The 24833-nt window shown below is 41.2% G+C and overlaps 1 protein-coding gene across 2 annotated transcripts in view; it reads left to right on the top strand.

Annotated features, from left to right (window-relative positions):
- Positions 1 to 24833, top strand: part of EPB41L4B (erythrocyte membrane protein band 4.1 like 4B) — a 266752-nt gene that overhangs the window by 223013 nt on the left and 18906 nt on the right. For both annotated transcript variants that reach the window (XM_075921605.2, XM_089776480.1), the window contains exons 21-22: positions 8070 to 8208; positions 8992 to 9069. In XM_075921605.2, coding sequence (XP_075777720.1) covers positions 8070 to 8208; positions 8992 to 9069 — 217 coding nt within the window. The remainder of the gene's footprint in view (positions 1 to 8069; positions 8209 to 8991; positions 9070 to 24833) is intronic.

The following is a 24833-nucleotide window of genomic DNA, read 5'->3' as shown; positions in this document are numbered from 1 at the left end:
GCACATCATAGTATATACCTAGCTCATGCAGTTGTTATGTTTCTTATATAACCCACTCCCACACATGTGGTGTCTTGACTAGCAGAGCTTGATCTTTTAGCTCTAGCAGGAGCTGTTCATGCTTTCAGGATTAGAAGTTTCAGCTTGGATCCCTGATGCCAAAGAGTAATGAAGCATTACAGTTCATTAATTTTTGTAATATCTTCTGAGATCCTTGGCTGGAACAACCATTTGAGTATTACTCAATCTTATGGACCACACTCAGTATGCAAACGAAGATGCTACCACCATATACTGAAGCAGAAGGGCTAAACTCAATGAAAATGAAAGAGGGGAGATGTAAGATAAAGAGCACCGCATTTATTAGGAAGAAAACAACTGAACATGTTGTCAATATGGGATGATAAAGCCATGCTGCTATGACTGGGCTAGTCTTCCCAATGTGATGCAGTAGTACTATTTGTAGCTTGTAGCTTTCATTGGTATAGCACAGAGTTTCCCAAACTATGGTCCGCGGCCTGCTACCGGGCCACGGAAAAAAAATGCCGGGCCTCAGCGTGCCTGGTGGCTGCTGGCCCTTAGGCCAATTGACCCATCTGGTCGAATCGGGCCCCGTGCCCCTGTACCCGGAAGTGCCGGCGAGTTAAGAACCGGGCCCGGCTCCAGCGCTATGTGGAGCTGGGTCTCTCCCCAGCTCTGCCTGGAGCGGGCCCCGCCCCCGCGCATCCTCTCCGGCCCCGCCCCCAGAGCGTCCCCTCGGCCCCAGATGTCTCTGCCGCGCGCGGCTCCTTCTCGCCGCCTGCCGCCCATGCGCGGCGTTGCACGTGGGCGGGGAGGATGTGACGTCACGGCCCGGGGTTTTGAAACCCGCACGAGGCACGTGGTGGGGCCTGGCTGGCTCCGGGTTCGGCCTCCGGGGCCTGAGCGCGGACCCGGCCCCACCCCGGGGAAAGAGAAGGTGGGAACTGGCTCGTGCGTCGGCGTCGGCGAGGAAAGGAGACTGGGTGGGAGGAGAAGGGGCTTAGGAGGGGAAGGCACCAAGGGACAGGGGTGTGGGAGAGAGAGACAAATGCCAGGGGGCCAAGTGCAAACCATGAAGGAAAGGCAGGAGGGGAGGTGTCAGTGGGAGGGGGACAGGGTGATGCTGGGAGAGGGGAGGGGAAGGGCACTGGGTGTTGGAGGGGGAGGTGCTGGGAGAAGGCTTGAAAGAAGGGGTGGGCATGAGGAAAGTCAGGATGGAACAAATTGTGTGTAAGGGCACAGAGGGGCAGGAGGGGAGTGGGGCAGAGACTGGTGAGGGGGTGGGTATTAGGGGAAAAGAGGGCAAAGGGAGGCACCAGGAGGGTGCAGGGCTAAGGGAAGGTGCAGGTGCCAGGGGATTCTGGGGTGAGGAGGAGGAGAGAGCTGGCCACTAGAAGCAGCACTGGACAGGGGAATCAGGGCAGGCTGGGGATATTGAGGGGCTGGTGGAAGCAGGGCTGCCGGGGGGTGCGAGGTTGGGGGCAGGGAGCTGGCCGGGGAAGATGTGGGCGGGGTGGGAGAAGTGGCCGCTGGAAGGAGGGCTGGACTCAGGCAGCGGGGCTGGCCAAGGGAGATCGGGAGGAAAAGCGGGGGAGAACTGGCTGCCAGGGAGGGGGTTGGGGGAAGTGGGGCTGGCCAGAGGCACAGCAGGGGGGAGGAATGAATCGGCCTGCAGGGAGTGGGACTGACCCGACCCCGTTCCCCTCTCCCCCCCCCCCCCACCCACAAAGCATGAGTTAGTCTGGCACAAGGATTCTACTGTCGTCGTCCGTCCCCCCCCCCTCACAAACCCCTCCAGTAGTTGCGAACTATCTGGCTGGTAGACACACTCATGCAGCCTGAGCACATCTACCAGCCAGGCAGTTTGAAACTACAAACTGATACATCTAGTAATAATACAACTTACCTACTGAGAAAATACCAGACATGTTATATGTCTGGTATTCGTTTGTTTTTCATGTGTTTATATTTTTGGGCTGCAAAAAGCAGAACTGAAAAAAAAGGGTTCCAATTAAAGTAAAAACCAGCTTTCTGTCTGTCTTACAGCCCATTTATCCAATCCATATTCCTTAACTTACTGGCAAGAATATTGTGGGTGACCATATCAAAAGCTTTGCTAAAGCTGGCACTGGGAGATTTGGGAGGACCAGAAACAACTTACTTGAATATTCATAATTTTATGAATATGCAAATATGCAAATGAACATTACTGGTCCTCCAAAAGTTCGTGAATGGATTTACTGGTCCCCGTGTCAAAAAGTTTGGGAACCCCTGGTGTAGCACATTGCATCCTGAAAGATCTCAATAAATATACAGAGAGAATAACTTATTGCAGGAGGAGTAACAGTAGTTTGAATTAGGGGCTTTAGTTCGAACTACCTAGCCCGTGCCGCGTGTAGCCGTGGGCAGGTAGTTCGAACTACTGGGCATTTAAAAACGATGGCTCCCGGGAACATGCAAATGAAGCCCGGGACATTTAAATCCCGGGCTTCATTTACAAGTTCGAATGACTACATTAGCCACCCTAATCCGAACTAGGTTGGCTGGTGTAGACATACCCTCAATCTGTTTCCTTTGGTCTGGAACATGGTAGTTATCCTGCATCAACCAGACCTCCAAATATTTGAGGAAAAGAACTGAAAATCTTTAATCAAATTGTAACTATGCAGAGATTTAGATGGTCAAAATGTGTAATTATTATCTGAGTTTGAATTTTTCCAGGATACTAAGGTTGACATATGGGAACATACAACTATGTTTGGCCAGCAGGTTATCAAGCCGCGTTAACCAGAAATCATTGTTGGCAAATGAGATTGAAGAGGGGAATTGACAACTCACTCTAGGAAAGGAATGTAAAGTACATTACTTCCTGCTAACACAGGAGATTACACACAACATGGAATCTGGCAGCATTTTGCAGGAAGGTTTTCACCAACTTGTCTGCTTGTTATGAATATTGAGTGTGTCTCAAATGTGCTTCTCTTGAATTAGGCTCCACTTTTACAGCTTTTTCCTAAATTAATCTGATTTATTATCAACAATGGGGAAAAAATCTCTGGTATGTTTAGAGTTCCATGTGTCTCACGCTATTGGGAGAGAGTAAAAATTGGGAACTTGTTTATAAGGTCAGCAAATGAAGGACTAAGAAACAACTGTGAGAGGATCAGGTATCTGAGAAGATAATCAGTGGGACAGATAAATTGGAAATGAAGCTTGGTCCTGGGATTTTACCACATAGTTCTGGCAGTCAAGAGATTTAAATTCTAAGCCAGGTTCAAGCACAGACTTCTTTGTGAACTTCTTTGTGCCTCTATTTATTCACATCTTGGATGTTCTGAGGCTTAATTCAGCCTCTGTTTTAAAGCAGCTTGAGTTCCTTTGGAAGGGGCTATAAAATGCAAATGCTATTCATGTTTATTCAGCACATGGTCCAGTTTGATGAGAGGCGGACATTGCTGGCAGGATCCGAGAATTACTGGGAAATTTTAAACGGGTTTAGTGGGTGAGAACTTGAACACTTCAGATGAATCAAGACACAAAGGAAGCTAGAGGAAACGTGGTCCAAGTAGTTTGTAGGAATGCTGAAGATTGTCAGGATGATGATGATGTTGATGTTGGAAGAGAATATTAATCAATTGTGTTGATCAAGTAAGAGAATTTCTAAAGAACAGTGAAATAGATTAAAACAAGAAGCTAATTGTTGATCATTACAGGCAGTCCCCAGGTTACGTACAAGATAGGGACTGTAGGTTTGTTCTTAAGTTGAATTTGTATGTAAGTCGGAACTGGTACATATTGTAGGGGAAACTCTAGCCAAACATTTCTCCAGAGCTCAGTTTTATTCTCCCACACCTCTCTTCCCTCAGTCCTTTATTCTCAAGCTGAGGTGTCTTCTGAGAAAAGCTGCTCTGCGTCTCCCTGGTCTGCTGGGGGACTGGGGGAGGTGCTAGCTTCGCGTCTCCCTAGTCTGCTGGGGGGAAGCAGCTAGTGCGGGGTTGCCTCACCCCGTTTGTAAGTAGGGATCCAATGTAAGTCGGATCCATGTAACCCGGGGACTGCCTGTACTTCTAGATTGGACAGTTTCAGAATGTGGGGTGTAGGAAAAAAGAGATTTGACCATAAAGGGAAGTTTAGTATGAATTCAAGTGGAAAGAATTTGAATTATGGTTAGGCAATGTCACCCACCTTGCCATCAATTCTGGAGGATTTTTTCAAAAAGAAGGTAAACTAACTTGTGGTGCCTCAGAGGGAGGAATAAAATGACTGCTTATGTCGCCAGGTCACAGCAGGCATATGATGGCAATTTTATCATCAAGGAGATGTCTTGTGCCAGTAGAGATTTATCATTAACAAATCAGACAATAAGAGCACGTCTCTAATGAAGGGTGATAAACTAAAAGGAGGTAGACACTTGCTGAGTGGTTTTGATATGGATAAATATCATTATAGTGGTGCCCATAGGAGTGGAGAAAGTGTAATTCTGAAGGCAGTATAATGAAGAAAGACAGGGCAAGTTGGTTAAGAGAATAATAACTGGCAGTGAGCTGAGATTATTGGGGGAAAAGGAATGACTGAGGGTGAGGGAAAGAAATAGAGTGTGGTTACAGTAGTGAGACAGATGGAGAGAAGTATCTAAGGCTATGTCTACTCTGGGACGGCTTGGTGACAAAAGTGCTGTCGACATGCAAAAGTCACCAAAAGTAAAACTAGTCAAACCAGTTTTTCTGCTTCCCATTGTCAGCATTTCATCCCCACATTGCTAGCACTCTGACAACAGATAGAGCAAAGCAATGTGGGTAAGCATCCCACAATGCAGTGTTGTGGGAAGGCAGAGCTGATCCCTGTGCTTCTTGGGATTCCCTCATAGCTCTGTGAGCTCTCCATGCTGAGGAATGTCAAAGCAGTCTGCCTGCTGCTGTGCTTCTAGTGCAGAGCAGAACAAAAGTATTTCAATGATTTGTTCTTTGTTCCCCGAACAGAGCAGCTCATTCAGCTGTCAGATACTTTGAAAGGGGAGAGGCACATGCCTGCAAGGCAGCAAAGATCACAAAACACTGAGCAGAGCCATCAGCAGGCATTGTGGGATGCTGGTGGAAGTCAGTTCTCTCAACAAATAAACAGCAGAGTCTACACTGGCTGTTTGTTGACAATAAAGGAAGGGGAAAAGACAAAAGTCTCTCACAAGGCTGAAAGTTTTTTGTTGCCAAAACTGGGTGCTTTTCCCAACAAAAGTTGCATTGTAGGGTGTATGCTTTCACTGTTTTATAGACAAAAGGCAGTGTTTGGTGACAAAACATGCCAGTGTAGACAAGACCTAAGAAAAGAGTAAAGAGACCAAAGGAATGGAAAGAAGAGAGAGGGAGGCAGGTGAGGAAGAAGTTGTCTACAGAGAATGAAGATATGAGAGGCCATTGAGAGGGATGGTTGTGAGAATGGTAGCCATACCTAACTCACAGAAAGTCCAGTGATTTGTTAAAGTGTTTGAAGAAGCTGCTTTTGAGAAGGTGAATGAATCAGTTGAAATGGAGAACCAACCGAAAACATGGTGAATGTGAGTAGCAACCCAAGAGAAAATAAAACAACAGGACAATTACATAAGTGGAAAAAATCAATATTGTAAAGTGTAGTTAAAATAATGCATTTATGGAGATTCAGGGTAGAATTTTCACATTTTGATTTTGGAGCTTTTGAAAATCTCCCCATTATATATACATCAGAAAATACATTTTCCATTTTCTAGCCTTGCACTATTAGGATGGCCCATTAAGAAAACTGGAACTCATTGGAAAATTGTAATTAAAATGCTAGGTGCTACAAAACGAAAAGTAAGTTACATCTTTTAAAACAAATGTTTATATAACATGTACCACTCTAGAGACTCTGAGCTTCACATTTTCACACTAGCAAAACTGTCACATGTACTAAAAATCTGCATTTGCAGCCCATTCAAAATCAGTTAACTGTAAGTGCAATTTGATTCATAGATAATAAGGTCTGAAGGGACCACTGTGATCATCTAGTCTGACCTCATATCAAAAGCAAACTAGTGGACAATGGTTTTGATTCATTGACCTCTGGTTTACAGAGCCATTACACTCCCAGTGCACAACAATGTGCAGGCTTTGTGCATACGGTGGCTGCATGTTCTCATACTGAGGGCAAAATTAAGGCACCCGTGTTTGACAAGCTCACCCTTATATTTCTTTAGGAGCCAAATTCTGTTCTGATTGAAGTAAAAGTGGATGTTTGGCCATTGAGTTGAGTGGGAACAAGATTTGGTTTTTGGTGTCTAGATTGCAGTACAAAAAGTAAAAGGGGGAGTGCTATAAAAGGAGTAGAGTAGTAAAATGACTTGTGCTCAAACCTGTACCTAGAAACACAATAGCACAGTGTGTAAAAGACAGGAGCTCAAATTCATTCCCCAGTTTAGTTGGACGTGACCTAAGAAGCCTTTCTGAATTGGCAGATTCTAAAAGAATTTCCAGTTCCACAAAAAAATAGGAGCACGAAGGAACAGATTTACCTAGCAAGGTTGGGGAGAGAGCCAGAATATCCCTGCTGAGTGAAGGGAGTAAGGACTGAGAACTTGTCAGCTGGATGTGTATAAAAGAGATTAACTAGGTCAAGAGCCCAGATATGGGCTAGAATACGTATTTCATAAACACTGTAGCTTGTATATGTTGTTTCAAACACAAAAACAGTGTGTCATATATGCTCTTCTGCTGTGGTGATGAATTATTGTAATTCCATGAGACAGTATGAACTGCAGAAGAGACAGTAGTTGGCAAAGTCTAGTTGTTTTATAAAAGCATTGGTATTAACCAAGCCACACAGCAAATTTGTTGATATAGGGTTGGTCAGTGAGTGGTGTAATTTCTGTTAGTAATGATTATATGGACAGTAGCTGCACAGCCCAGGATTACAACTAAACCACAGTACAGATCTTCTCTGGAAAGTGCCTGTCAAACTGGCATCACAGGGTTCCATATGCATTTTGATTTGGTAAGTGCCATGTTAACATTTGCTCACTTTACTAATAAAAAGAAATAACATTGGCTGTGGCAGCCAAGCTGTGAGGGTTATTTTTTTCCCCTTTTCCACACACAGAATCATAGAATACTTGAGAGGTCATCAACTCCAGTCCCCTGCCCTCACAGCAGGACCAAGCACCATTTAGAAACATCCGTGACAGGTGTTTATCTAACCTGTTCTTAAATATCTCCAGTGATGGAGATTCCACATTCTCCCTACATCACCAGCATCACTACCAATAATAAAGACTCTAGAGGCAAAATTATGGCCCCAGTTAGATCTGTGCACTGAAGTCAGAATTTCCTTTTCTTGTGTGAGAAGGAAATAACCCAACTTGACTGCAATGAGATGGTTTCTGTGTAAATGGACCAAGTTTGATCTGGAGGCATTCATTTTCAATACACATGGCTTTCAGCATGTCATTTTTACAGTTACTCTTCAGAGCAGAACTGCCCTTGAAGGGTATTTTGAAAATGGAAATATATACATACTGCATACTAAATCCACTCCAGTAACTTCACAGTTACTTGTGTACCAGGGCTGATGTTGATCGTGTATATCTATTTGAGCATTTTCTTTCCAGTACAGCGAGCATATAGAATAGCATAAGGCAAAAATGAAAGCTATAAAATAAAAAAGTAATGTGAAATAGATTCACCGGTGCACATTTTAATCAAATACATTTCCAGTAATAATATTAGTAATTTTTACATCATATCAAATTAGATTTGAAGCTACATGCCATTTAAATTTTTGCCTGCATTGTTAACGCTTAGGCAGTATTTTTATTGAGATCATTAAAGTTTAAAGAAAATCTAATTTATTTGAAAACTTAGCTGTGAATATTAAATTATGCATTAGCTGGTGAATACAATTGCATTCAGAAGCACTGTAGCTGGTGTGCAAATACTCCTCCCTCTTTCTCCTTTCCCCTGACCCTCACACTTCCAAAGTTAAAACACAATTCTGTTATCTCTTGTAATGAATGGAGTTTCATGCACTTTTAACATCCACAGTGATGAAGATGACCTTCCTCCAGCACTGGCAGCAGCTGCTGCAGCATCAACATCAGTTTCATCGGCATCTCCTGTGTCGCAGAAAACATGTACACCACAAATGTCAGAAGGACAAACCCAAATATCACCTGGTGCAAAGGTAAGATACAGAGACAGGGCCGCATAAATAGAGTGAGAAATGATTAGAGATGGTAGATATGTAGACAGAATGTGGCTACGGTTAAATAGTCTTATCATGCCCACTGGAGTCAGTGGGAGTTTTCCATCCATTTCAATGGGCTTTGGATGAGTGCTCAACTTACTTGGATTTCAAATATATATCATTTTTGTTGTCCATCTTTCCAGATGCACCTATCACAACATGTTTAAAACTGTATGCCTGCGTCTAGACTGGCAAGTTTTTCCGCAAAAGTGTCCGCTTTTGCTGAAAAACTTGCCAGCTGTCTACACTGGCCTCTTGAATTTGCGCAAGAACACTGACGATCTAATGTAAGATTGTCAGTGTTCTTGCGCAAATACTATGCTGCTCCCATTCGGGGAAAAAGCCCTCTTGCGCAAATGTATTTGCATAAGAGGGCCTGTGTAGACAGCTAAAAACTGCTTTGCGCAAAAAAGCCCCGATGGCGAAAATAGCGATCGGGGCTTTCTTGCGCAAAACCGCGTCTAGATTGGCACGGACACTTTTCCGCAAAAGGTGTTTTTGCACAAAAGCGTCTGTGCCAATCTAGATGCTCTTTTCTGCAAATGCTTTTAACGGATAAACTTTTCCATTAAATGCATTTGTGGAAAATCATGCCAGTCTAGATGCAGCCTATGTGTAATTTATTATCCATTTTGCTAAATCAATTTTAATTAAATAATTTTACACTCGAATTACAAATACTAAATATTTACCCAACCTGTGTTTTCCCCCTGCTGCTAGAGCCCCACTGATGTCGGAAGTACATTTGCTTTGGAGCCAGGTGACCTTCTGATGGATTTCACAGAAGCCACACCTATGGTAAATAGTTCCAGCTCGCAGCTAGAAATTTTAAATGTCTTTAAAAGCTATTTGCAAACCAGAATGACTATGTTCTTATGTTGCACATTGTCTAATAATCCAAACAAAGAAATTATGCTCTGAGTTTTCAGAAGGGCTGAGTGTGCATTAAAATCAGCTCAATGATTCTGAAAATCAGGCCATTAATACGTAAGGTTGTCAATTTTTGTGGCTGTCCAGTTGGAATGAAGTTCTTCTTTCATGGAGATATTGATGCTCATTTTATTGGGCTGCCCTAGTTTGACCGGCCTGTTTGGTACTATAGATATGTATAGCTAGATCTGTTGTCTCCTCCTTCCCCTGTCTGCTCTAGCTCAGTTCAGAGATCAGCCAAAAAATAATCCTATATATCTGACCACTCTTTCACTTTTGGCTGGTTCAAAATATTGCACTTTGGCTTAACAAAAGTAGGCAGGGTGATAAATGTTGATCAGGAATTTATTTCTTTAAAATAATACATTCTTCAGCACATTTATGTTTTTGCTTAAAAAACAGGAGTGAAGTCCTGGCCCAGCTGAAGTTAATGACTAAGTTCCCATGGACTTCAGTGGAGACAGGATTTTACCCTAGACTCCCAATGGGTAATCTGGAGTATTACACTTTTATCTTGAACTACATTTTGCAAACTAATCATTGCATCTGAAAGATGTAAAATACCATGTAGCTCTTCAAAGGTCACTTCGTCAAGTAATATTTATTGTTCTCAAGAGATTATATTAGGAAAAGCAGTGAAAAACTATTCACTGAATGGCTAGATCCTGGCATTTCATTATACCAAAACTATTGTGTGTGGACATACTTTTTGCTTCAAAGACAGGTATCCAACAAGCCACAAATTGCTGTACAGCCCATGTTACATTTAGATATGGAGTATTTTTTCTGCTTTGTGCTTCACAAAACAGTGTTACATCCTTGTCCTTGTTCTGGTGACACAGACCAGGATTTATTCCTTAGCGTATCTATTTTACCAACCCTTTTTCACCCTCCATTGATCTTCTTGCCAAGACTATAGTTCATAAATTGACTTCCACAAGGTTCCTTGGTTTTCTCAGGTATGGACAAAGTTCTACACATCATCAGTCAACATTTTTGTTTCATTTAACATGTACAAAGGTCAGCCTAAATAGCTGTTTTGAAATTACTGTTCGCAAACCTTTCTCCACAAGATTTACTGGGGACGACATCACTCCTGTCAAATGAGTGTTGAATTAAAGTTTATTTACAGAAATGTGAGCCCAAACCAAAAGCAACACTCCCCAAGACTATGGGGGAATTCAACCCCAAATGTCATGCCTTGGGTCCATCCCTGTTTGTTCTGTTGTGGTGGTGACAGCAGCAGGGGTGCTGGAACAGTTTCCATAGTGAGGGTGCTGAGAGCAATTGAACCAAACTGTGAAGCCTGTTTATGATGGAAACCAAGCCAGGGTGTGTGTGGCAGCAGCCCCACCATGCCTAGTTTTAGTACTGATGGAGAGCAGGTGCTACCACCAGGGACAGATCATTAGCTGGCATAGATCCAGTGAAGTCAGTGAAGCTATGATGATGTATACCAGATGAGGAGCTATCTCTTAGTATCTATCTTGTTGGATCATACACTTGTTTCATTGTATTGTTTAATATTTCATATTTGTCTCATGGTCTTTTAATTTCATTGACATCACTGTGCATGGTAGGGTGCCTGAATCTACAGTCCATATTTCAACAAAACTATCAGTTTATCGTTCAGTCACACACAGAGTGAGCTAGACATGAAAATGTCCCTTTTGTTTTCTATTGCCTAAGTCAAACATTTGTTTATTCTTCTGCCCTATAGCAGTGCTTATTTTCTTCTTCATATATCTTTTTCTGTGTACTGGTAAAAATGCAGGACTGTAGATATCTGCCTGCATTTTATGGGCAGAAGTGAGCACATGAATATGCATAACCTTTTCTGAAGGTGAAATTCCTTTCATACTTTCATTTGTAGGTTTACAAATACCCAATTTCCTCCTCTTTAAAGCTGATGGGTACAGAGAACTGACTTTTGTGCTAATGTTTGTGTGTTTGGTATAAAGCATTGTGGCAAAAATCCCAACTAGAGGCTGTCACAGAATATATGGTGGATTATATGCGCTGAGATTATGGATGGAAATCAAAGTTCTTAAAATGCTGTTAGCTCCCTTTAAGTACTGAAGGGACATGACATAAGCCACATGTGAGGATTTGTGGAGATCGTTCCCTCCTTCCAACACCTCGCAGGGCAAACATGTACTGTGCTTCAGAGGCAACACTTTTCTGGATGGTAACAATTAAATAAAATGTAAATGTAAGTGATTTTTTGTGTGTGGAAAAAATTGATTTCCTCCACACACTAAATTGTAGGTTGCAGATGTTGCAGGTTTCAGGTAATTAGAAAACAGAGAGATGTTTTGGAGCTTGTGATTGGCCTGCTTTTAGTGTTTCCTTATGGCCTCTCAGGGCACAGCTCACCCAGTGGCAGATCTCTGCCAATACCTCACTGACTCTGGGAGCTTTGAGGTGGCAGTGCTTGGCCATCTGGCCAAGGCACACTTCAGTCATATGCGTTCTAGAGTGTCATGGCCCAAAGGCAATCAGGAACCTCGCAACTCAAAATAATTGTCCAGTGAACTTTTGCTGGGACCCTGCCCTTCTGTTCAGAGCTTGCCTCTAAACAATCCATGCTTTTGCTGATCCTCTTGGGTCTTGTCATCCTTTCTATCTGTCAGGCTAGCCAGCTCAGTCTCTGGGCTGCAATGAGGCTTCTCTCTGATCAAGGGGAAGCAGAGCTCCTCACTCCATCCTAGTCAGCTTAGAACTAGGCTTGGTCTCTTTTTAACTCCTCTCTCCAGGCCTCACGTTTGCTGCAGGTGGAGCTGAGGGAGGTCATCTGGGTCCTCAGGCTCTCCTTAACCCTCTTCTAGCCAGTGTGGGGGCTATTTTCCTCATTAACCCCCTCATTGCCAGCATGGGGCCTCCTAACCCATCACAGGATTCCATGTTTTTCTTCCAGAAGTGAGAGAACACACACAAGTGAAATGACACATGTGACCAGTGACTATGAGAACAAAAGCTAGGCTATTGAAAGGAAGGAAATATACCCGTAATGGGAGCTAATTTAAGCACTGTTAAAACTAACGTATACCATACATAGAGCATGCCTTTACCAAACTCCTATGTAACTTCGCCTCAATGAAAAAAGATAGATGGGAGAGAGAGAGAGAATCTCAAAATACGCACATTCTCTCTGACTTAAACCTCAGAATTCTGACTGAAGGGCAGGGGAAGTGACAATTGGTGGGTCCAGGGAGGGCCAGCCAGTGGAGCAGTGTGGGGATTGGGAGCACCCCATTTAGCAATTAACATTTTATAGGGGTACAGAGGAGCAATGCACCTCTCAAGTCCTACCACGAACCACCTATGGGAGGATATGTGGAGGAGAGGAGTCAAGATCTTTTTGTGTTTGGCTTGTTTTAATTTTCAGTGTTATGTGTCCAAGAGACAGCACTGAACTTGCCTTCTGCGTTCAGTCACAGAGCAGGCTGTTACAGCTCTTTCCTCAGGTTTCTGTACTGTACCCAAACATTAGATCCCATGTGCTTCACTGTCGGAAGACAGGATACTGAGCTAGATGGACCTTTGGTCTGACCTAGTATGGCCATTCTTTCTACTTAGCTTTCCTAAATCTGAGCAACTTCCAGACATTCTCTCTAAATTTGGCTGCTCAGGCACAGTCCGAGGGCACAGATTTCATGTGAGATGTGGGGTGCCATAGCTCAGTTGCCTTAGGCCAAAGGCCATGCTGAACTCTCCTAGGTCTCTCCAGTGGCTTAGGCACACTTCCCACAGAATTCCAGCCCTTGCTAGCACACTGCTTTCCATGTTAGCTCAGAATTGTGCATTTTAAAAAAAATATAGGAGTTAGGATATAAAATGGTTATCGGATTATGGTTCATTAACTGTTCTTCAATATCAGTGCCTTTTCTGCCATGGTCATCTCTTTTTTTATATATCTGTAGCTTTTCAGAACTTGGATATCAAAACACAAGCTGAAACTATTGCATTTGTGTATTAAATAAGTATTATTTGTAACAAGGCTCTTCGGATCATCTGGGGTGCAGGTGCTAAAACCCTGCATTAATATTCAGGGTAGCTATTCCCGAGTAACACTGGCAAGTAGTTTCAGAAATTTCCAACCAGGATAGAATGAGGGTAGGAGGCAGCCTCTTTTCCAGGGCCTACAGAGAACTAAAGAGTTAGGACAGAATAAGTCTCAAAGGGAAATACGAGGAACAGCCAAGCTTGGTAAGCAAGTTTAAGCTGAGATTTATGCTGTGTTCTTGTTTATGCATTACCATTAAAGCCAGACCCTGTAAAGGGCATGGTCATTAACTCAGGGCCAGTAGACACTGACCTGGATGGTGGGATAGGATCACAGCCAGTTCACAATGATTAAACCATTAAAATAAATAGGGGTGGGGGGTGGGAAAGCTTTTTTACTATTATGATGATACATGCAGTCCATAACTGCTCTTATTTCACAAAGTAGCAAATGTAGAAATTACTAGTGCCGCATGTGCCACCTATTGGTCGAAAGTGGGAAATTATTTCTACTAATTTGTATTTTCCAAAACTGGGGTATTAGTTTATATGTATGTGTATGTTTATGCATATAAAGGGATATGTTTGAAAGGTTAAATGATCATAAATATAACTATATATATTTTTAATTGAAGGTGAGTTTGCGACAAATGTTTTAATTTTTTTAATTGTTGCCATGGGCTCTTGACTTTAGCAGGTTTGCACAGAAATTGATCTATTTAACTTGTAAAGCATTGGAATGAAAATGGAGTTTAACCAAAGTTAACTTATGCTCATGCTAACTTTAGGCCTAATAATCATGAAGCCATTGGAAGTCCCAGAAGAGTATAGTCAGATTGGTCCTTGTTATAATACATGAGAGGAACAATTAGAAATCGCTTGGGAGTTGCACTTGATTCCATCTCTGTAAATTTGTCTCTTGACTATTTGAATTTACATGAATCTTTTTATTTATAATGAAAATTTGAGGGAAAATGAATTCTCTGCACTTTCAACTGTTTACATTCAAAGAAATATGAAGATGGCAAAAACAGATCATTAGTTCAACAGTGGAAGCAGTAATGGAGTCTATAAATGATGATGGAAATGACAGACAGCCAAGCCCTGATAAGAGCCTTATTTAAACTATTCAAAAAACAAGTGCAAATAAGCCAAAAACAAACAAGCAGAACTCAAAAACTGTGAATACAACAGATGAAATAAGTACAATGTATTCATTAACTTGATTCAATAAGTAAGAAAACAGCAAATCATTAGAGAAATTAAGAATGGCTGAGAGGAGAACTTGAGAAGGTGCAAAGAGGTTTGAAACTGAACTGCTGTTTCTTTATCAGCAATGAATATACAGCTGGTCAAAGTGTAATATAACAGTCCTAAATCTCATGAGATTTTACAAGATTTTGGATTAACCCATCCAATGCATTTTAGCTCATCATTTAGCTACTAGCAGGAATTTTTAGGGAATAAGGAATGTTTCTAACAACTTTTCAAAACATCGCCTGGCTGTAAGCCCACCACTTATATCTCATGTGACTTTGAGTTGGACCTTTTGAATTCAGAAAATCAGTTGTGGATTCTTATTGTCAGTTCTCCACTTTAGCCAAAATAGAAATTTCATAATACTCTTGCATATAATGGGCTAGAAGATTTACCTGGTGTTACTTATATCCTTAACTAAAATAAGTTTTGTTTTTCTTCATTTAAATCAGTGCTCTGGGGTTGGGATGGGGATGAGGGGTCCAGTGTGCAGGCTGCCCTGGGGAGAGAGGATAATCCTAACCCTCTGTCACTGCAGCAGCTTTGAGCCAGGAGAGAAGCGGGGACAACAAAAGAATGGGAGCATGTTACCAGGCTGGGGGCCAACAGATACACAGACAGACACACAAATAGACAAACTCACTGAAATATATAGTAGGTAGCTGTCCCTTTCTCCACTCCTGCTTCCTGCTGGCCCAGTGGGGTTATAGCTATCCCAGTCACCATCTCTGTCCCCTTGTTTTCCTCCCCTCCCCCCCCGTAGTCATTTGAAATGATAACTGTCCCTCTTACCAGACCCCTCCCTTTCCACTTTATGAGAAATAATCGAATTCCAGGCCCATCCCATTGCCCTAGCACAACCGAACTCTGACCTTTTTTTAAGTTCTGATAAGAGGAAGCAGCATACCAAATTTGGTGGTTCTATCTCTTACTGTTTAGGAGGAGTTCTTGAACAAATGGACTCACAGTCGGTCAGACAGACATGCACATTTCTAAAATATATAGTACGGTTATAGTGCCAAGACACAGGAACCTAAAACTAATGCATACATAGATGACTTGGTTAATCACACATTTCAAAGACCAGTCATTTTCAGGGGAAATTCACAAAACTACTTGTACTTAGTTTGAAACAATAAAATGAATTATGCAAAATTCTAATCATCTAGTCACTCAGGGCAAGCTTTTATTTGATTGGGGGAGTTAAACGTTGTCTCATTCCAGTAACTATTATCATCTTGGTAAGGACTCAGAGTGCATCCATGCAGCACCCTAAACTCGAAATAAGATACACAATTTGCGCTATAGAAATTGTGTATCTTATTTTGATTATATTTTGAAAGAACTTATTTCGAAATTTTGTGGGTCTGCACAGCACCAAATTTCAAAGTAACGTGTTATTTTGACGCATCTCTTAACCCTCGTGGAAGGAGAGCTACAGGGATGCCAAAATAGCGTGCTCATTATTTTGAAAAATATTTTAAAATTACAGGTGCGATTAAGACACAGGGTAGCTATTTTGGGATATCTCCTCAAAAAATGAGGAGTACAGGCAGGATCTGCTGAAAAAGCTCCCCACTGTCGGCAGAGTCGCGGCTACACTTTACTTTTGCTTTCGACACTGAGCCTGATTGGCACAGCTTCAGAATGTGAGTATGCAAATGAAGCCCAGGGTATTTAAATCCCAGGCTCATTTGCACTTCCTAAGTGCTTGATTTGCATACCTCTCTCAGCCTGTATGTTGTACTAAAAACTGAAGATAAACAATTTCAACCTAAAACACTTTAAAAAGCATTTTAACACACTCACGAACCAGAAGCGTTCTATCCTGAACATCTTCCCAAGAAGATGTTCCATTGTGCAAAGTGGATTGGAGAAAATAAGTAAGAACACCCATTCTGAAAGGATAAGAAACAAAAATGTAAATCCCTAACTTCAGAATACATAACTGCACGTACAAATTGGGAATTTGTATATCCAACTGGCCAATTAAAACAATACTCATATGTCTGCACAACTACTCAGTTTGTGGAAACACGGTAATTGAGAAACACAGTAATATGTGGAAACATAGTAGTATGTTCAAGGAGCACACAGCAATGTGTACGTTTTACACCCTATATTTGTGACCCTTTTGAAAATCATGCCCTCCAAGTCCATATTAATCTAATAAATGACAAAAAATAGTCATTGCAACTGGAAGACCTGCTTCAAAGGCCAAATTTCCAGTTAGGCACCATAGGCATGTGTTTAGGGGGGCATTATCTCTCAAACTGTGTGCAACAGGAAGGTCAACTGTAGGCAGCAGGAGTGCTGAAGACACCATGTCCAGGAACACGTAAGGTGTAAATCCAGTCCTTCCCGCTTCCACTAGAGCTTAAGGAAATACTTTACATTGATATTGTAATGTGAAAAGGCAGGACTTGTCTAAGTTGACTGAAAAGAGCATTTCATTGTCAGTCAGATTTGAACACAATTTAACTATGAGATATCTCTGAGTGCTCCAACCCACATGCTGTAAGCATGGCAAAATCAAAACTCAGAGAAATTTAGCTGTGGATATTAAAAAGGGGGGAAAGAAGTACTGTGTGTACTGGAAGGGTATTGTGCGCACATTCAAGTAATCACCCTGATACAAGTAAATGTGTCGAAGGCACATCACCTGGGCGTCATTTATACTAGATAAAGTATTCTAATAACTAGAGAATGGTCTCCAGCACAGTGTAAAAACAGTCATAGTGTTGAAGCATCCAAAATAATTGATGAGTGCATTTTGCGACTTGACTTTCTAATAGCTGTTTTGTAATAATTCCTGCAAACAAAGCACTATATATAAGACTTTAAAATACCCTTGCAACATTTATTCTGAATGTTGAAGCACTAGGTTTTTTATGGTGTATGTGCTAGTCTCTCTAAGGCTGTTTGAATTAGTAAAGTTCAGGATACCCAGAGAATCCTGGAATTCAGTCAGGGTTCCCAGACAGTCTACTGGATCCTAATTTTGTGATCATTAGTAAATTTAAACTATGACTACTGCACTATAACTATTTAGGAATTGGCCCTTACCCTATCCACAAAAGAAGGGCATTTGTTTATGTGACATTTGTGCATTTGGCAAGTCAAGCAACAGCATTCTCAGTGGCCAAGTGGAACTCTGGATTTTGTTAGTGGGCACTGCTCAACAGTGTGTATCATTGACCTGGACCACAGCTTCAGCTTGGATTGTGTCAGAGACTTCAGTGGTGCTGGCTACTTCACAGAGGCCTTTCCTAGTCCATAATCTGCTAAGAAGGGTCCACTGACAATGTGGTGGGTCAAGGATGTGTGGGCGGAGGAACAGTAGGGACTGTGATGAGGAGGTGATTGGCAGTTGGCATGTACCTTCTTGAGCAACTGGCCAGTTAGAATGACCCTCCTGATGTAAGGGGGAGCAATGTGGCTCAGAACTAGAAGCCCAGGAAGATGACGTGGTGAAAGAATTCCTATAATGATGCACAGCGTTGAGTTGTGTGTGTTTGGTGTGTGCCAGTTAACTTCATAGTGGTGAGCAGTGCTCTACTATTGAGTGTGCAATGTCAAGGTTTGAGGTCCTTATGGCTGGAACTTCTGCTCCCGATGAAGAGCCTACCAATTTGCTGAGAAGGTTGTTGTGTCACTTGAGCTTTGCTGCTATCTTGCTCTGGTTACTTTTGTTTGTTAGTGTTCAGTTTGAGGGTCATGCCTACGTAAACTGGGTATGTTTCAGCCTCTGACCATTCATTATGATGTTTAGTTCCCTCTTAGCAGTGACATAATGGAGGTGGAGTGGAATATGTTAGTGACTGTCTTTCTGGTGCTAGGCTGAAGGCACCATGACTTGCATGGTATAAGAAGGATATAAGAAATTAAAATATATAATAAGAGATGAGGAAAAATCACAAGATAGTGTGTAAAGACATAAATGGGATGGTACGCAATTTAATATGTTTGATTTACTTCTGTTTTATCCATATTCCCCATCTTTAAGCAACTTTATATGTATGGGATCAATGGATGTTTATTTTCCCATGTTCTGACTGGCCAATAAGGACATGTTGCTGAGCTCTTCAAATCAGCTGTGGATAATGCAACATCTCTGGTTTTGAATTGATTGAAACTGTGTTCTGACAGAAAGAAAAAGATCAAGACGATAAATCAATTGCTCAATCTGCACCAGTGGACAATGTGATAAATTGGATTTGATTTGTGCAGGAACAGAATAAGGTACCAAACAGAGAGGGTAGTTATTAAGCATATCTCCTGAGCTGTTTTGTTTAAAGAGAGACAGGTGTGCATTGTTGTGCCGTGCCCATTCTGATGAATCTTGTGGCTGGCTGCTCTTGAATTCTAAATGACCAACCAGACAACTTTTGACAAGTAACATGGAAGCAATGGAGGAGTGCCAGAAAGCATACTGTAGTATGGAAGTTTTTCCAGCATGTGTGCTGGTAATGTGTGTTGTATGACATTTTTTATCCATGTATTTCTTTAAATTGTTAAAATGGAACCATAGGCCCCATGCAGGGCTCTCAGCTCCCATACATTCAAAAACTTCAAAATAAATAAAAGACCGACAACCTTGGCTCACTCCCCCCTCAGCAGCCTGAAAGAAGAAAGAAAAGGATGGACTTTGCAGAATACCCAGAAAGTGAACCAGATCTAATGGCAAAGCTAGTTCCAAATGTAGTTGCTCCAAAACCTAAAATCTTAGTTGGATACAATAGCTGACCCTGTGCTGATAGAAAAGAATTCAGTCAGTCAAATCTTTTTTTTTCCTATGGAAGCATCTTATCTTGGCACTTCTCCCACCAGTGTACCTTTTGGGAGATTTTTTATCAGTGTTAAGATAAGCGGGAGGATCAGTGAGGTAGACAGTATGGTAGTTATAAAGGGCAGTGAGTGAATTTCTCTATATTTATCTTTATTGCAGTTAGTGTTATACTATGGTTAGTTGAGAACTTATATACCTGGCGTTGATGCAGCAAGACATGGCACCATTTTCAGAGTACCTAGGAGAATCAAAATGATAGGGCTTTTGAGTACCACCATAATTTTAAAACCAAAAGGAATCAAAACTCAAATACCTACAAAATTGAGCATTCAGGGCCAGCAACAATTTTCTTATTTGGAATAAATGAAAAACCATCTCTGCAAGGGGTTCAAGTAAATAAACATAAACAAAAAGACAATTAGCCATATTTTTAAAGTATTAAAGTGCCCAGTAGGATTGACAAAATCCTCTAAGTAAGTTAGCACCAAACTCCCCTGCAAAGTTAGGGATGTATCTGCATTTTTAGGCTCCCAGTTACTTTTGTAAATGTGGCCAAATATTGTTTTCCCTAATATTGTTGTTTTGATTTAGTGTCAAACATTTTTAAAGTTATTGCTTCGTCTCTCAGATAAACCAGGTGTCAGCTACTTTGCTGGAATAAATAAGCATGGCTTCTTATACTTCAATGCAGCAGTATCAGTCTTTACCAGCTAATGATCTGGGCTAAAAGATAAATATTTTAAAATGAAGGCAAGAGGTACATGGGCAGGACTTTTCAATCACATAGCGTCAATGTCTAGATATACTTGTTATCCTCTTTTTCTTCCTTTCTTTACTATTGCATACATGAAACAATTGAAAAACATTAATCTTGTGTATTGTAGAAGCTTATGAAAGACTAAATTTATTTTATGAGCTGGCTGACACTAAGAGTGTGTCTACACTGCACCGTTATTTCGAGATAGCTAGCGTTATTTTGAAATAACAATGCAAGCGTCTACACAGCCATTCCATTATTTTGAAATAATTTCGAAGTAGCGGACGGCTTATTCCAAAATTTGTAAACCTAATTCTAGGAGGAATAATGCCTATTCCAAAATAGCTATTTTGAAATGTGGCTTGTGTAGATGCTCCACTGCTGCTATTTTGAAATAGCCTCTCACCAGGGGCATTCTAAGATATTCCTCCCCAGTGCCTCCTGGGGCACTAACTCGAGATAGCATGTCTACATTAGGATAACCTGCTTCAGACTAATTTTGAGGCTTCCCTGCAGTCTAGACGTGCTATTTCGAAATAAGTTATTTTGGAATAACTATTCCGGAATAGCTTATTTTGAAATAAGCATGCAATGTAGACATACTCTAAGTGAGCCAAGTGTGGTAGTTGTGCTATCACATAAGCCATTTCTAATTCCTCTGATAAAAGGCCTATGAACCACTTCTTCTTTAGTTTGATGGGTGCGCAATCCCTGTGTCTCAGCAGTTGTAATGTTCATAATCTCTCTCTTCCTTACTATAGTTAGTGACAATTGTATTTAGGCTCCGAAGAGCAGCTATTGTGTACCTGTATTGTTTCCAACACACCGGTGAATTGATACATATATGGTTCTAAATCAGTTATCAAGAGTCCACTGACTGCCAGGCTTCTGGATGGAATTTCTATTGAACGTTTCCTAGTTCCACCCAAAAATTGAAACATCTGCTTTGAAGTTTGGTTTTTGATTGGTTGAGTCACGCAACATGTAAAACCTGTAAAAACAGCAAATAGTACTCAACTATATTTTTCCTCGCAGCTAAATTATAGTAATCAGGTATAATTGCCCCCTCTCATCACTGGGATTTGAACCTTCAGTGCAAAACATATGATGACTCTGTAGTACTTGTGTTAAAGGAGTAACTAACTCAGTTTCCAAGCAGCTGGAGTCAGGTCTGATACTCTGATGTCAACCAGCCGTTAGAGGCAGACAAAAACCCCCATGGCCAGCATGATACATAAATAACAGGTTACTTGGTCTTTGTTAAGCTGTTCATTGATTAGATGTTCCCCTTTCATTGTCCTTTGCAACAGGAGAGTCACATGCACAGACAAAAGCAGGTATTTGATTTGCTCTGATATGTTTATTATCAGGAAAAATAAAATAATATTGACTTAATTATAAGATTTATTTAACCTCTCTTTAGCCTGAAGGGAGGAGATAAAATGATGGAAGAAAGGGACACAAGGACAATGAAACTGAAGCACAGGATAAAGTCAAGGTGTTAATGGGTGAATGGCTGATGGTGTGGGAACATTAATGTATATAATTTAAAACACTAATTCATCTGTAATATACCATGGTCCTTGTATGCTGCAATCTTTTCTTGCACCGTTTGCTCTTGAGGACAGGCAATGTATGTCCTGTCTTTGAACAGTGCAACCACACAGTAAATGTTGTTACTCTATTATGATAACCACCAATATTAGGAATAATAATACATGCATAATTTTCATAACTGAGTTACATATTCAGCCCATATTTTCCTTTTTTTGTTTTGTTTTAGAAAAGTCAGCGTGTATTAGAAAGTGTGATTATAATATATGGAAATCAAGTTTCTTCAGGCTAGTTGAGTAAGATCTCAAGGAAAAATAATGTAGAAACGATAACAGGGTGTATGTGTTTCTTTGTGATTATGTTGCATAAACTTCATGTGTTTGTATGGAGACAGTACACTCACATTTGTAACCCTGTGTATTCCTATTGCAGCGACAGCTTGTACCAGGCAGTGTAAGTTCTGGCTGCAGCTTTGGGGTACCATAGACCTTGTTACAGCAGAAATTAAAAGCTTAATTGAATCATAAAGAGAAGAGCTTAGAAGTCACCATGACAGTAGATGAACTGACATATCACCAAGTAATTGGTCACTGTTTACATTGAATCTGATTAGAAATGCACTGAAGTTCATGCACAGGCACCTTTTAACATCACTGGGTTTGGATCAGGCCTTTGGAGCAGTAGTGGAATGTTCTCTAGAGTCACTTCGTTAATTTAAAATTAGAGCCCTTCCCTCTCCCTCCTTCCCCCCAACAGAACACAGAACTGAATGTACTGGCTCTTTTGAATTGCGTGAGGGTCAGCAAAGCAGGTACATTCATAGTGTTTCCAGTGGATAATCAGGAATTACTGCTTGTGTAATAAACTAACTTCCAATTTTCTCCTTCTTTTGTTCTGTAGTCACAGACTGAAACTTTCTGCTGGAGTCACAGCACGTGAAATTAGTGGAGTAAACCATCTGTGAATTGTGACACGTTATTGCCCTTTGTTATTGCTGTGCCTAAAATAAGCTAGAGGGCTGATTCTGAATAGCTACCCCTGATTGCCATTGTCAAAATCCTGTATATTAGTTAGATGGTATCTAGTGAGAGGACTGCAAGGTCCATCTGGAATGCCTATCCAGGCATCTGCAATTGCTTCATTGAGGTCCCTACTGGTAGTGCTAGAGATATGGACCAGTGAGTCAGGTACAATGGGAATATACATGTGCTGACCAACCCCATTTGTGCACAACCCTTGGCAATCTTGTTGATTGTTAAAGCGACAATGAGTCCTGTGGCACCTTATAGACTAACAGATGTATTGGAGCATAAGCTTGTTGATTGTTAATTGTTGTTTCCAAACTGAGTGTTCTGTCAGACCCAATAGTCACCAACCTCATACATTGATATCTAGGCAAATTTCATGTGTTTGTATCAGTGAGTGACACTCCAGGACTGTAGATAACGAGTTTGACTGAGCAGTACTAGATAGACCATGTGCTTTCAAAATGTCAACGTCCATCACAACTATATACTCTCCCTTCTCACTGCTGGTGATTTGAAGAAAAGAATTCCCTTCCTATCTTCCCACTTCAAGCACCAAAGATCATGGCAACTATGCAACGTGGACAAAGGCTCATATTGACATCTATGATGTTCTTGCATCTGACCTGAGGACTGTCTCAGGCCATATGATTGGTGCACCTACCAGTGTACTTTCCTTAAGCAGGAAAAATTTGTTCCCAAGTTTCAGAGATGATGAGTTCTGACAGCAATGTGTATACGCCAGTGTGGAAGATCCAAGAACCTTCATGTAAATACCTAAGGCATGAGAAAAGCCTAGATTCAATGGAAAATGTATAGGTCTTAATCCCCAGATGTGCCACACAGTGCACATGAGAGGAGACGGAATGGCCATGTGACACATCCTTTCTTCAGCCTTTGGCACAACTTTGGGTTGCTACAGGGCAGCTCTAAATTGCACCAATTTATAATAGCCCCTGGGGCTCTTCATCAGAGATTGTTAAACTACAGCATGCTTTGGCTACATCTCTACATCCTGCACTGGATGGTGCTGGGAATGGTGGTATAGAGCAAGCAAGGATGGCTACTGCCACTCAGAGAATCTCCAGTTTCTTACTGAGGGCTGCTGTAAGCTGCCCTTGCACTGCTGGAGCAGAGCAAAGCAATTTGTTGGGGCTCAGTATCTGGCCCATTATATGAATTCTTCTTACACTAAAAAGTGGGCTTGGTCCCAGTAGACTCGCTGGGGGATTAAAAGAAGGATTTTCCATTCTTTGACAAATATATTTTTAAACTCCAGAATGTGTCACTTCCCACAAGAGCTCCCTAGTTCCCATTCATTTTATAGGAAAACTCCCTTTCACTGAGCTCTCTTTAATAATGGATCACATGGATCTTTTTGCCCCTTATACAAACCACAAGAGAAGCAGTGCAAAAAGCAGCCTCGGGGCAAGCAAGCTACTGTGTTTTCTTTATTTTGCTGAGTAGAACATTTTATGTTATGCTTTTCCCTTAATCCCTCCACAGGAGAAATTCCTTTTCTAACTGAGGCTGGACAAAAGTCAGGAATATGCTAATAGTCCCAATCAACTGGAATTCTTCTTCTGCTAAAATTATATAATATACTTGCCCTGGAGTAGGCAAGAGTGCTGTTTCTTTCCTTGGGAGGCTGGCTTTGCAGGAAAGGCCCCAGTCTGTTCTGCAAGAGATGGAAATAACCCCACAGAAAACAAACAATATATTTTTCTTTGTTGCTGGATTTTTTTCATGGAAGACTCACCCAAAGCAGAACCATCTGATGAATAAAGCGGACTAATCTGTTGAGATATTAACATGCAAATACTTGAATTTATAAACACTGGAATCATGAACTTTCATGTGTTTGAACCTGCACCCTGGGACTTTATGACGGATACCTGTAATACAGATGAGTTTCCAATATTTGGTATCAGGCAGTTTTAATATTTAATAGCTAATGGCCATGGTTATTAGTAAATAGTTTCTTTGCTATAATAACTATTGTAAATGATTTAGCAAACACTATTTTAAATTTGTATATGTACTAATCCCAAACCAAACAAACTGTTGCATCCTATAAACGTTTTGATTAAAATCAGGTAAATCAAGAGGGAAAAAAAGCTATTGTGCCCATCACGTCTGAAGTGACTTGCACTGCAAATCGAAGAACTGCAAATTATGAATTCAGATTTTTCACAGAAAAATTTCACTCTCAACAAACATTTACTATAACTAGAACTGCAGAATA

Source organism: Pelodiscus sinensis, chromosome 2 (genome assembly GCF_052426305.1).
Source record: "Pelodiscus sinensis isolate ZL-2025 chromosome 2, ASM5242630v1, whole genome shotgun sequence".
NCBI classification, from domain to species: Eukaryota; Metazoa; Chordata; order Testudines; family Trionychidae; genus Pelodiscus; species Pelodiscus sinensis.
Note: the sequence above shows the minus strand (reverse complement) of the source record. Positions and strands in the feature narration are given on the sequence as shown.